General features: G+C 45.6%; 1 protein-coding gene across 3 annotated transcripts in view; it reads left to right on the top strand.

Moving 5' to 3' along the window:
- The first annotated feature begins 1,417 nt into the window (after nucleotides 1-1,417).
- The window catches only part of GABRD (gamma-aminobutyric acid type A receptor subunit delta), a 40,960-nt gene continuing 28,702 nt past the window's right edge, over nucleotides 1,418-13,675 (top strand). Inside the window, exons 1-2 of one of the 3 annotated variants that reach the window (XM_043997679.1) lie at nucleotides 1,418-2,019; nucleotides 2,506-2,580. In XM_043997679.1, coding sequence (XP_043853614.1) covers nucleotides 2,513-2,580 — 68 coding nt within the window. In that variant the 5' untranslated portion in view covers nucleotides 1,418-2,019; nucleotides 2,506-2,512. Of the gene's footprint in view, nucleotides 2,020-2,288; nucleotides 2,581-13,675 lie in introns of those variants that run through there. The other 2 variants (XM_043997680.1, XM_043997678.1) reach the window with 2 other exon arrangements.

Raw genomic sequence — 13,675 nt, 5'->3', positions numbered from 1 at the left:
ATGAGGGACAGCCAGTGCAAAGGCATGGAGATGGGAGATGAGGTGCTGTGTGTGAAAAGGGCATATTTGACAGGACTGTGATAGAGTGTATGAAGGGGAATAAAGTATAACAAGGCTGGAGAGGTAGGTTGGAGGCAGATTATGAAGGATTTTAAATGAAAAGAATTTATGTTTAATAAAGTTGTTCACAGACTCACCTAGAGGTAGCAGGAAGACAGTGAAGTGGACTGATTGGTGGGAGTGGGGAAGATATAATGGGGTGCAATTTTTGCTTTAGGAAAATTACTTTGGCAGCTGTAGATGAATTGGAGATCAATTAGGAAGTCGTTGATAATCCAGGTAAGAGATATTGAGGGCCTGAAATAAGGTGGTGGCCATGTGAGTGGAGAGAAGGGGATGAATGTGAGAGAAGCTGGCAAAGTGGGTAGGGCAGGAGTTGGAAAATGTTCTGATGTGGTGAGTGGGTGATATTAGTGAGGGGGAGTCAAAGATGAGACCAAGCTTTTGAATCTGGATCACTAGCAGATACTTGACAGTAGTAAACAAGTTTGGGAAAGAGAAAGGTTTGGGAAGTGCCTTGTTTAGGACATAGAGATGCCTACAGGACATCCGCTTTGAAATGTCTAAAAGGAAGTGGGAGATGTTGGAGAGACTAGGGCTGGAAGTCACAGGCATGGAGATACTAATTAACCTGCCAGATTAATTTAATCTGCATAGAAAAGATAATCGACTGACTAAATTAATTTGCCCCCATCTTACGTCTTCCCTCAGGTTGTTTTTTTTTTTTAAACATCCTCTCAGGAAAACTCCCTTTCCTTGGTATGGATGAGCCCAGAAGGGTCTCCTTGGATTCCTGGAGACCCTGGCAGAAGAATTTAGGGAGAAGGTTTGTTGGACTATGGAAAGTATTGCATTTGGAGTCAGAGAACCTGAGCTGGAATCCTGGCTCTGTCATTTTCTACCGGAGAGATCTTGGGCAAATCACTTAACCTCTCTGGGTCTGTTTCCTTATGTGTAAAATGGGGGTTAGGATTAGATGACCTGTATAGTGGAAGGCCTACTGGCCTTTGGAGAAAATGACCCAAGTGGCTGTCCTTTCCAAGGGAATTAAAGAGTTGAAATGGAGGCACTTTATTTTCCGGGCTTCATCGGGGCTGGGGGGGTGTTAGTTGCTGTTTTCATCAAACCTCATTTTTAAACCTTTTCCCCTGTGATTGATTAGATAAAGAAGTGCGGATCGGCGATGCGAGCAGGGTCTCTGAGACTGTTGTTTCTTGGTTTCCAAGAGACTCATCCACCACCGCAGCCCGAGGGTGTAAAGACACTGCGTTAGGGCTACAGACGCTTTCCTTCCCTTTCGGACCCCTTGTCTGCAGGCAAGCCTCTCGTGGCAAATAACGAAAATCGGCTTTTTAAAAGATAAATGAACATTCGATGACATCAATGCCTAGTTCTAGCTAAACAAAACAATCTAGGATTGCGGGTGGAGCTGCGGATCTTTGTGTCTCTTCTCGGGAACACTAACGTCGGAAACGCTCTGAGCCTCTAAGTTTAAAGCAGGAAAGCTTCTATCTATGCTGCTTAGTCTGGGCACCTGCCTAGTGCTCAGCTCCCAGTCAGCTAGAAGCTAACGCATCTGCCCGGGGCCAGTGTCTCGGGAAGGTTCCGCTGCTTTCCCGCTTCTTGCCCACCTCCAGCCGCTAGCACAGAGAATGAAGGGGTCCAGTTGCTGGGGAACACCTCACCCCTCACTGGTTTCCCCCCTTCCACTCCTTTCCCCCTGAAGCCTAAGCTTGAAAGAGGCATTTTCCAATCTCCTACCCCCCTTCTCCAACACGCACACAACCCTTTCCGCGTCCAGGTGAGCTCAGTACCAGGCAAGCCCCACTGCCCAGGGTTCCCGAGGCTGCATTGGGGGCGTCGTCCCCACGTGCCAGCTCCGGCACAGAGGCGGGGCATGCCAGGCGAAGGGAGGACGTGAAAAGGGGAAGGAGAGAAAGGAGTTGGATCCGAAACCAGGTGAGTCTTAACCTACTGGGGGAGGCAGCCCCGGGGTCATTGATAGGGGTGAAGGGGACCTGGAAGCAGCTTGGGCCCGAGTCCTCGCGGGGGCGGGAAAGGGGTGAGGAGCTGAGCCTTTTCACACTTGTGTTCTGCTGGCTTGGACGAGATTCCCAGCGCGCCGGGTAAAATGAGAGTCTCAGGACTGCCAGAGCAGGGGACGAAAAACTGAGAAAAGCGTCGGGGGCGGGACGGGGCAGGGAGGGGCGGAGGAATGGGCAGGGCTGGTTGCGCCCTTGCCCTTGGAGCCAAGGAGACAGGCAAGTGGGGCAGCGCGGGGCGGGCATGGGGGCGGGCCCGCGAGCCCCAGCTCCCCTCCCTCCTTTCCTTCCCTCCTTGCCGCTGCTTTCCGCCTCCGGAGAGCTCACTTTCCTCGCAGCCATGGGCTCGGCTCACCTGCCGCCCCCGTGCCTCCCGCCCCTGCTCACAGCCGCCTAATTCCAGGAGCGAGATGGAGGCGCTCGCCTGGCTCCTGCCCCCGCTCGTCCTGCTGTGCGCCCAGCAGCACAGATGCACCAGGTAAGCGCGCCAGGCGCGGACTCCCTGTCGTCCCTCTCCCTCTCTGGGTACGGGGTGGGGGAGACTGATGCCTCCAAAAAAGTACCCGGAATTTCGAAAACCCAGAATGAAGATAGGAGCCGGGGAACGGACGGGGAGCTGGACAGCGGCTCTTCAACGAGTCCCACTTTGTTTCCTCACCTTGGGGTTAAGTAGCAAGGCGCCTCCGAAGGACCCGACCCCAACCTCCCAAGGCAGCCCCCAGGTACCGGCCCAGAGGTCCTCCCGAGGTGACTCAGAGCGTCGTCCCTCCCTACTTTCTCCAACCCTTCCTATCCCCGACGGCAATTTAGAATGCTTAGCAGGCTAGGTCCGTGTCTTGGCCCTGACAGGTCATCTAGGTGCGGTGACCTGGAGCTCCAGGCCAGAGGTGCACTTAGTGAGAGACAGCAGCTCCGTCTAGGGATGGGGAAGTCCAGTATCAGGAAAAGAAGAGACTACTTACACCCTCCCTTAAGGGTGCTGTCCACGACTCTCGGTTCTGAACCAGGGAGAGCTGAGGCAGCCTGGGCGACAGCTGGGAAGAGATATAGGGGGGCGGCCTTGTTTCTCTATAACAAGCGCATACTTCCAAAGGCCCACGTCTCTTCCCTAGCTTCTGGGTTGGTCCAACCGTGGGGGGCTGGGGCTGGGAACTTTCAAGCGTTCTCATCCCTTAGAAACTTACGGGCTCCTTGACCCCATCCCCATCTCTCTGCCTCCAGCAGGAGAAAATAGAGACATAAAGAAGATTCCCTGTCCACCAAGGACAGAACTAAAATAAATGAGCTTCCTTGCGGCAAAGAGGATTTGGGTTAGAGGCAAGGAAAAATTTTCTATCCTCTGTAAGGTTGTGATAGACTGAAGTGATGGAGAGACCAAGTGGACTTCCCCTTTCCAGAATTCTTTAAAAAGAGGACAATCTCTGGACTGCTCAAGGGAAGAGGAAATCATGGATGAGTGACTTCTTAGATGCCCCCCTTAGCAAGAAAAGGCATTTATCATGGAATTTGGATAAACTACTTCTCTACTGTGGTTTTCTCTGGGTTGGGTTAGAGAAGCACCTGTAAGTGTTAGAGAGCCCCCTTGTCTAGCTTTAGGACTGATTTGTGGGAGGCACAGGGGTAGAGAGAACAGCAGGCACCTCCAAAGTGGCAGCTTCCTGCCTCCACACTATTTGGGATGTCCATGGCTGGTCAACTGGGCATCCTGCTTTCCAAGCAGATTTTTTTTGGAAGAGTGGAGTACCCTGACCTCTACTCTGGAATCCTGAGCTACACCACTGAGTTACCCTGCCTCACATCTAAGCCACTGGACATAATGACTCTAAAACTGTGTCTTTTAAAGTTCAAATTCAAGAAACATTTATTAAAAACTATTATGTGAATAAGATATTGGTGAGAGTATTAGAGAAGGACAGTAGTACAGGGTTGGGGGAATGAGGAAACAGATGAAAAATGCCAGATCAAAAATGGGTCATCCTGCATTGGGGTTATTTTGATGGTCAATTCCTTTCTCTTCAAAGTGGATCTGATAGGCTGACATTTTATATAGTTTTAAAAAATTCCAAGTGACTAAAAAAGATAATTCTCTGCCTGTGTGTGGTCACAGCCAGTGTGAGAGAGACAGAGACTGAAGAGAGAGGAGAACACAGAGCTCCAGAGGCACAGAGGGCAAGCAAGGGGAGGTAGACACAGCCAGATGGAAAGACAGCATGGGGCAGTAGAAAGAGCATAGGACCGGGGGTCAGGGGTCCTGCAGATCTAGCTGTGTGACCTTGGGTAAGTCACTTCTCTCTGGACCGCAGTTCCACATCTATAAAATGAGGAAGTAGACTAGATAAGCTCTTAAGGTGCCATCTAAAATGAATAAATGATGTCACTGGTAACTACTGAAACCTATTGCTTAGAGCAGGGAAGAGGTTCTGAACTCTGGAGAGGCAGTGAGGCATGGTGCATAGAGCACCAAATGGAGCAGCAGGAAGACCTGTGCTTAAATTCGACATCAAATGTTTATTCATTGTGTAAACCCTGCCCCAGCCCACCTCACCCTGTCCCTTAATCTCCTGGAGTCACAGTTTCCTTGGGAATCCAATAACACAATGGTCCTAGGGTAGTTGTGAGGATCAAATGAAACAATATTTGTAAAGCACTTTAAAAACCTTAAAGTTCCATATAGGTAAGAGCTATTAATATTATTGTCATTCTGCTGCAGACCCTAATCCTGTTTGCTGAGTACAATATTTCTGTGCAGTCACTTCCTCCCCGTGCATCCAGAATCTTTCATCAGAAGATCTTGCTGCACTTTTACCCACACCAATTAACCTTTCCCTCCTCCTTCCTTCCCTCCTATTCCCATCATCTCAACTGAATTGAAAGATGCAGAGAACAGGGGCTTAGCCATAATTGTATGTACTGAGAGCCTAGGAAACTGCTGCCAGGGTGTCTGAGAAAGAAAAGTGAAGGGCCCCGCCCTAGGCATGTGGGAGAAGGTTCTAGCATCCCTTACTTCTAGTCCTATTAATAGGAGTCATGCTGGTCTCATCCCTGAGCTCAGGGGTGGGGGTGGGGGTCCTGACTGTACAACCCTCTGCTGAATTAGCACTTCATTCTCTGATTAAAAATCAGAGTATTCTTTCTACGTTTGCAAATCCACAGTTTTAAAGACAATTCTAGTCAGTGCATATGCAATTAGCTCCCAGGGACAGTATAGACAGGGCTCAGTCTTCCTCTCCGAGTTCTAGAATTCATGTCAATTCAACTCAATTTGCATTTAGTGAGCATTTTCTATGTCCTGGGCATGTGCTGGCCTCTCTACATGGTTTAATGCTTCATGGGCTTGCTAAGTGGATAGGATAGGAGGGGAAAGGGCGCCACTGCTCAGAGGTATTCATTTATTCAACAAGAAAGGAAGGAAATGAGTATTTATTAAGCACCTAAGGAGTAGCAAGTACTGTGCTTTACAAATGTGGTCTCATTTGATCCTCACGACATTCCTGGGAAATAATTGCTATTATTATCCCACTTCACAGTTGAGGAAGCTGAGGCACAGAGAGGTTAAGTGAATTGCCCAGGGTCATGTCTAGTAAGTGTCTGAGGCTGGATTTGAACTCAGGTCTTCCTGACTCCAGAACAGTGCTCTATTCACTGTACTATCAAGCTGCCTCTAGTTGTTAATAAATATGAGTTAAAGGGGGCAGCTAGGTGGCACAGTGGATAGAGCATCAGCCCTGGATTCAGGAGGAACTGAGTTCAAATCCGGCCTCAGACACTTAACACTAGCTGTGTGACCCTGGGCAAGTCACTTAACCCCAATTGCTTCACCAAAAAAGAAAAAGGATAAATATGAGTTAATAAATGAGCATTAAGTACCTAATGTATCCCAGGCACTGGAGATTTAGAAAGAAAATGTAGCAGTCTCCATTCTCAAGGAGTTTACATTCTGGTGGAATGGAGTGGTATAGAAGAATAGTTTATATACAGATAAGGACATACACCATCTTGTTGTTGCTGTTGTCCAGTCATGCCTGACTGTTCATGACCCCATTTGGAGTTTTCTTGGCAAAGATACCAGAGTGGTTTGCCATTTCCTTCTCCAGTTCATTTTTACAGATGGAGCAACTGAAGCCAAAAAAGGTTAAGTGACTTGCCCAGGATCACACAGCTAGTAAGTATCTGAGACCAGATTTGAACTCAGGAAAAGGAGTCTTCCTGATTCTAGATCTAGCATTTTATCCATTGTGCCACCTAGATGCCCTCCAAATACAAAATACACACAGCAAATGCGAGGGGCCTCAACAACCAGGGGCATTGCACACAGTAGCACCTGCCCTTGAAAATAACCTCTCCTGTTTTTTGCCTTGGTTAAAGACTAATTTGTGACCCTCCTCTCAGCTCTGCCCCTCTCAGTCTTCGCTCTGTGGAGGGATCCCTACTAAATGAGATTACCCCAGTGGTTTCACTTGTCCCCAATCCTTGGACTTATAGTCATTCAACAAGCATTATTTGTTAAGTACCCAGATGAAAGGCAGTGTGGCATAATGGATGGACGGCTTTAGAGGCAAGGAGATGTGAGTTCAAGTCTTATCTTTGACACATACCAGCTGTGAGAACAGGGGCCAATCATTTCATCTCTCAGGATGCTGAGCAATTTTCTAAGACTACAAGTTACAAAGAAGTTGTTGATCTGGATTAATGAAGAGAAGGAGTTTCCATGCAGTCAGTTTCATATGCTGATTAAGTCAAAAAAGCAAAAAGAAAACATACCAGAAACTAAACAAGGTAAACAATGAGCAAGGTCCTCAAGGGAAATCACGGCTCCATAGATAAGTAGAGCAGGGTTCACCCACCACACGTCATCCTTATTTAAACCATCTAGCATCCATGTGTGCATAGAATACGAGTACCAGGCCCAGAGTCAGGAAGAATCATCTCCTGCCTCACACTAGGTTCTGTTGGGTCTTTCCATCTTTCCAGATTCCACAGTTTCCCCAGTCTCTGCTGGCAAGACTACTATCAGACACAAAGCAGTCCTCAGTCACTAATGTATTTTATATAACAGTAGAATGAACAGTGGCAAAATTGACACAAGGGAAAAGGGGAACTACCATGTGTGCCTGTGTGTTGACTAGGGGCAACCAGACACTGAAGGAATGGGGACTTTCCTTTGTTAATTCCTTTTGATCACAGAGAAGGGAAATCCAGACTCTTGAGGAATGGGGCTATCATGGACAGCTGCCTTCTCCCTGGCTCAGAGCTCTGGGAGAAGCAATTTCTTTCTAATGACAACAAGGGTCATATCAGCCAACATGGTCCTTGAAGCTCAGCACTCATAGTGTCATCTTTTCTCAACTGCATCATTAGCCTCTTCTGTCAGAGTCTTTGAAGAGAGCTGAGCAGAGAAGCAGAAATTGGGTGCTAAGTGCTTGCCTCTGCAAAAGTCCATGTAGCCTCAAGATGGAGGTAATCCATCCTTCCACTGTTAGCTCACGGCTTCTTTTCTTCTATCAAGAATTCTTTGTGAAGTATCCTGGGTACTAACATACTTCACGATTCCATTAAAGCAGCTCCATCTCTGTGGTTATGTGGATGCTGGGCCAGATTCTGACACAGGATTACATAAATAAATATAAAATATATACAAAATCCACATCAAGTAATTTCTTTTTTTTTTGTGAGGCAATTGGGGTTAAGTGACTTGCCCGGGGTCACACAGATAGTAAGTGTTAAGTGTCTGAGGCCGGATTTGAACTGAGGTACTCCTGAATCCAGGGCCGGTGCTCTATCCACTGTGCCACCTAGCTGCCCCTCACATCAAGTAATTTCAAAGGAGAATATTTGCTGGAGGAAGAGAGAGAGGATCAGGGAAAATCTTGAGTAGGAGGCAGCATTTGAACCTTGAAGGAAGCTTGGAATTCCAAGAGGTGGAGGCAAGTATTCTAAGCATGTAGAACAATCTATGCATAGACAGGAAGAGAGGAGGAATGATATCTGACATTCACACAGCACTTTGCATATATAAAGTTATTTATTTATAACATATAACATATATAACAATGTATTTTTAAAATCTAATTTGAGCCTCACAACAATCCTGTGAAGTACGTATTATAGGTATTATTACCTTCATTTTACAGAAAAGAAAACTAAGGCTCAGACAGAGAGTTTGGATGACTTGCTCATGGTTACAGAGCTATTGTCAGAGACAGGAATTAACCCAGGTCTCCCTGACCCAAAGTCCAACAACAATATTCTCTATATCCATACATTTGTACCATACCACCTATCACATATGTCCCATTGGAGAACAATGACAATGAGAAACGTTATCGCTAACCAATGGTAATGAACCTACAGAAGAAGACACCAGTTTATGATGAATTTTCAATTATCTAAATTCCATTATTTCCAAAGGAAGATGTGATAAAGAAATGGATTATGTGTATGTTTACACACACACACACACACACACACACACACACACACACACACACATATATATATATTCCCATTTCTATGACTTGTTTGTCTGGACATTGGCAATATCCTTCCTTTTTATGTGTGAGGCAATTGGGGTTAAGTGACTTGCCCAGGGTCACACAGCTAGTAAGTGTTAAGTGTCTGAGGCCAGATTTGAATTCAGGTCCTCCTGACTCCAGGGTTGGTGCTCTAGCCACTGTGCCACCTAGCTGCCCTGCAATATCCTCCTAATAGGTCTTCCTGTTGGTCCCATTTCTCTTTTCTCCAATCTATGGACCACATAGTTGCTAACCAATCAAATCGATCAATCAATCAATAAGCTTTTATTAAGCTTACTACTAGGGCAGCTAGGTGGTACAGTGGATAAAACACTGGTCCTGGATTCAGGAGGATGTGAGGTCAAATCCAGCCTCAGACACTTGACACTTACTAGCTGTGTGACCTCATTGCCCTGCAAAAAAAAAATAATTAAAAAAAAAGCTTACTACTAAGGTTACAGGTAGTGAGGTAGGTGGCACAGTGGGTAGAGTCTCTGGCCTAAAGTTAGGAAGATTCATCTTCCTGTATCTGGCCTCAAACATTTACTAGCTGTGTGACCCTGGGCAAGTGACTTCACCTTGCTTGCCTCAGTTTCCCCATCTGTAAAATGAGCTGGAGAAGGAAATGGCAAACCACTCCAATATCCTTGCCAAGAAAATCCCAAATGGGATCACAAAAAGTCAGACAGGACTGAAATGATTCTACAACAAAAACAGCAGCAACAACAAATTGACCAGGAATTAGGGACACAAAGACAAAAAAGAAATAGTCCCTGCTCTCAAAGAGCTTCTATTCTGTTGGAAGGGACAAGTATATACACACAAATGTAGAAATAGATATAGACACAGATACAGATATAGATATAGATATATAGAAATATATCCCAGATTATCTTCCTAAGGCACAGGTTAGAGCATCTCATTCCCTTGCTCAAAAAACATTAGTGACATTCCATTGCCTATAAGACCAAACGCCAATTCCCCAGCCTGACATTTCAAGGCCTCCATGATCTGGCTCCCACTTCCCTTCCCAACCTTGTTTTACAGATTCTCCATACTCACCAGTCTCTTCAGTTCCTTGCACAGAATGCTTGCTGCCCAGCTCCCCTAGGCTTCCAACTTCCTAGAGAAGCTTTGCTCTCTGATTGTTTCTTTGTTAGCCTAATTTCTGATTGTCCAAAGAACTCTTGGTTTTCTTTACTTTGACAACTGGAACTTTAGGGCTGCTGACTTTGTGATAAAAAAACATACAAATATTCCTGGCAGTGTTTCTGTCAGCTTAGGTGTGTTATATGAAGGACCAGGAAGGGACCTCAGAGACATTTTGTCACCAAAGCAATAAATGTTAGTGTTGGAATTTGAACTCAAATATTTTGACTCCAGATCCAGGTCACATATTGTCCTCACAGACTGAGAGCTAGAAGGAACCTTGGAGGCCATATAGTGCAAATCCCTCACTGCACAGATAAGGAAACTGGGGCCCAGGAAGCAAAGTGACCCACTTAATGTCATGAAGCTAGCAAATGACCAAGACAGGATTTGAACCAAGGTCCCCTGACTCTGGAACCAAAGGACATTAGTTTTATTATTCAGATCATTCAGTTCCACCTGCTGCCTGCAGCTGGTTCAGTTCTTTGCACATAGTAGGTGCTTAATAAATGTTTGTTTCATTGAATTGAAGTAACTGGACAAGAGAGCTGTGTCCCATTGTGGTTTAGGGAATAGAGAGAAAACCTATTGTGTTCTTTCATGTACCAGGAAAACCCCTGGGAATTTCAAAGACTCAATTAAGCAAACATTTTTAGGCACCTATCACATGATAGGCACTGTGCTAGACCCTGGGAGTACAATATATAAAATGTGAAATCATGACCTTATTCTTCCGTGCACAAGACAGTCCACCTCCCAACTGTGGGAGGTTTTTTCTGGCTCTTATTCATCTCTGCTTCCCAGATTCCTGGACTTCCTTCAAGGTTCAGTTCAAATCTCAGCTTCTGTAGGAAGTCTTTTCTGATCTCCCCCTCCCTCTCCCATGCTAGGACCTTCTCTCTGCTGATTATCTCCAGTTAAGCCTATCTGTACATTGTTCATACATAGTTATTTGCATGTTGTTCCCCACCCCCACTAGATGGTAAGCTCCTTAAGTGTAGAGACTATTTTTGCCTTTCTTTGTTTCCCCAGTTCTTAGCATGGTGCCTGTCACATAGTAGGCATTTAATAAATTCTAGGTGACTTGACTTTCAAGGTGCTAACTTTATCCAGGGAGGATGAAGAGGGAGTGAACTCTACAGGCAGGGATAAGGGCTGGTGCAAATAAACAAAAGTGGAAAATGGCTAAGTCCAGTTTGGATTCCTTAGGGCAGGGGCTGCTACAGTTTTGTCCTTGCATCCTGAGCACCTAACACAGCACCTGGAACATGGTAGGAGATGCACTATGTGCTACTTGGATTGGATGGAATTTGTGAAAAGGACAATATGAAATAAGGCTGAAAGAGTCGGTGGGAGCCAAGCTGTGGCAGGCTAAGAATAATAGCTGATTTGGGGTAGGTGGATGGATGGATGGAGGGATGGATGAATGGATAAATGGGATGAATAGATTGGATGAATGGATGGTTGGATAGAGCTATCTCTCTATGGATGGAGGAATGGAAAGGATAGAGATAAGATGGATAGATAGATAGGATGAATAGATAAATAGGATGGATGGATAGATAGATAGATAATTAGAATAGATAGGTTGGAGGTATGATAGATATGGATAGATAGGTAGGATGGATGGATAGATAGATAGATCGATAGATGATAGATAGGGTAATTAGATGGATAGGAGAGAGAGGAAAAAGGAGAGAGAGAGGAGAAAGGAAGAGAGAAAAGGAGAGGAGAGAGGGAGAGACAGAGACAGAGAGACAGAGCCAGAGCTGTGGACTTGTGATTTCTAATTCAGGTTGATGTGTGCTTTATACTTTAGAGTTTTAGAGAGTGGTCTAGAGGACAAATGTAAGTGACTTGCCCAGGGTCACACAGCCAGTATGTATCACAGGTAGAACCTGAACTCAGGTCCTCCTGTCTTGCAGGTCAGCGTCCCCCCCCCCCTCTCTCCTTCCTTCTCTCCCTCTCTCTCTCCATTCAGACAGTCCTTTATATCTATTATCTTACCTAAGCCTCATAACAGTCCTGAAAGGTTAAGGGATTTGCCCAGGGTCAAAGGCTCAGTGAGCTAGAAGGGACCTCAGAGGCCATCAAGTCTAACTCCCTCACTTTAAATATCAGAAACCGAGATTCAGAAAAGTTAAGGGTTGCTCAAGGTCATACTACTAGTAAGTATCTGCGAGAGGATTCAAACTCAGGTCTTCTTAACTCCAAGTCCAGGACTTGACCCACTATGCCCCCTACTCTGTTTATATTTTATCTTAGAGGCACTAGGGAGCCATTGAAGGTTTCTGAGCAGGGGAGTGAGCCGGTCAGACCTGTGCTTTAGGAAGATGACTTGGCAGCTGTGTGGAGCATATATTGGATAGGGAGGAGACTGGCTATTGTAATAGCCTCAAGTGAGAGGGAATGAGAGACTCAATTGGGGTTGGTGCTGTCTTGTGTTCTGTAGTGGTCATAAAGGATGTCAGTGCAAGCTGCAGTAAAAATCCAGCACAGCCTACCAAGCTCCCAGGTTGGACCTTTCCCAGGGCAGTGGTGAGATAGCTTAGGTACCACATTGAACACTGGACTCTGGAGACAGAAAGAACTGAGTTCAAATCCTGCTTCACACACTTAGTTGTCTCATCTATAAAATGGGAATAACAATCGCCCCTCGATCACCTAGTTATCATAAGGATAAAATGAGGGGGGAAAGCGTCTATAGGGGGCAGCTAGGTGGTGCGGTGGATAAAGCACTAGCCCTGGATTCAGGAGGACCTGAGTTCTAATCCAGCTTCAGACACTTGACACTTACTAGCTGTGTGACCCTGGGCAAGTCACTTAGCCCTCATTGCTCTGAAAAAAAAAAAGCATCTATCAAGAGAGTCCTTTGTAAATGTATGTATGTAATGCCGGCTATTATTAGCTTTTCCTCACCCTCCCTACTTAGTGATGGAAATCTGATCAATTCAGACTTTCCTCAGCTCCTCCCTCCCTTTTTATTATTGCCTGGGAGTGGGGAATCATCCTCCTTTGACTGCCTCAGGTCCGTTACTAGAGATATCTCAGGGTAAAAATAAATTTTTGCTGAATGGAAAGGTTGAGGTTGTTGAAAGAGAATTAAGACAAAAAGAAAATATTTAAAAACCCACCAATGTCACAGCTTTATAACCAATCAATAAGCATTTATTGAGCTCCCAGGAACTTGGAACAAAAATACAATCCCTGACCTCAAGGAACTTAAGTTGCCCTGGAGGATAGGAAATATGCAAAGATAAATTAATGCAAGCTATATATTTTTTTAATTAAAAAAAAAATTTTTTTTAGTGAGGCAATGGGGGTTAAGTGACTTGCCCAGGGTCACACAGCTAGTAAGTGTCTGAGGCCGGATTTGAACTCAGATACTCCTGACTCCTGGGCCGGTGCTCTATCCACTGCAGCACCACCTACCTGCCCTCAAGCTATATTAAAAAAATTAGATACAAAGTGATGGAGAGAGGGAGGGGACAGGGAACAGCTGTGACATCCAAGGCTATCAGTGAGGGTCTCTTAAAGGAGATGGTGCTTGAGCTAGCCCTGAAGGAAACCATGGATTTGAATATTCTAGGCTTGGAGCAGAAGCCTGAGAAAAGACATAGTGAGACACTGAGGAGAATTGTTTGGACAGGATAAGAAAAAAGGATGGCTTGGCTGGAATGTGGAGAATCTGAGGATATTGACACAGGGTGTCCCAAAAGTCTTAGTGGGGCAGCTAAGTGGCGCAGTGGATAAAGCACTGGCCTTGGATTCAGGAGGACCTGAGTTCAAATCCAGCCTCAGACACTTGACACTTAACTAGCTGTGTGACCTTGGGCAAGTCGCTTAACCCTCATTGCCCTGCAAAAACAAAAACAAAAACAAAAAAACTCTTAGTGCAGTTTAGAGCTAATA

Source organism: Dromiciops gliroides, chromosome 3 (genome assembly GCF_019393635.1).
Source record: "Dromiciops gliroides isolate mDroGli1 chromosome 3, mDroGli1.pri, whole genome shotgun sequence".
Taxonomy (NCBI): Eukaryota; Metazoa; Chordata; class Mammalia; order Microbiotheria; family Microbiotheriidae; genus Dromiciops; species Dromiciops gliroides.
Note: the sequence above shows the minus strand (reverse complement) of the source record. Positions and strands in the feature narration are given on the sequence as shown.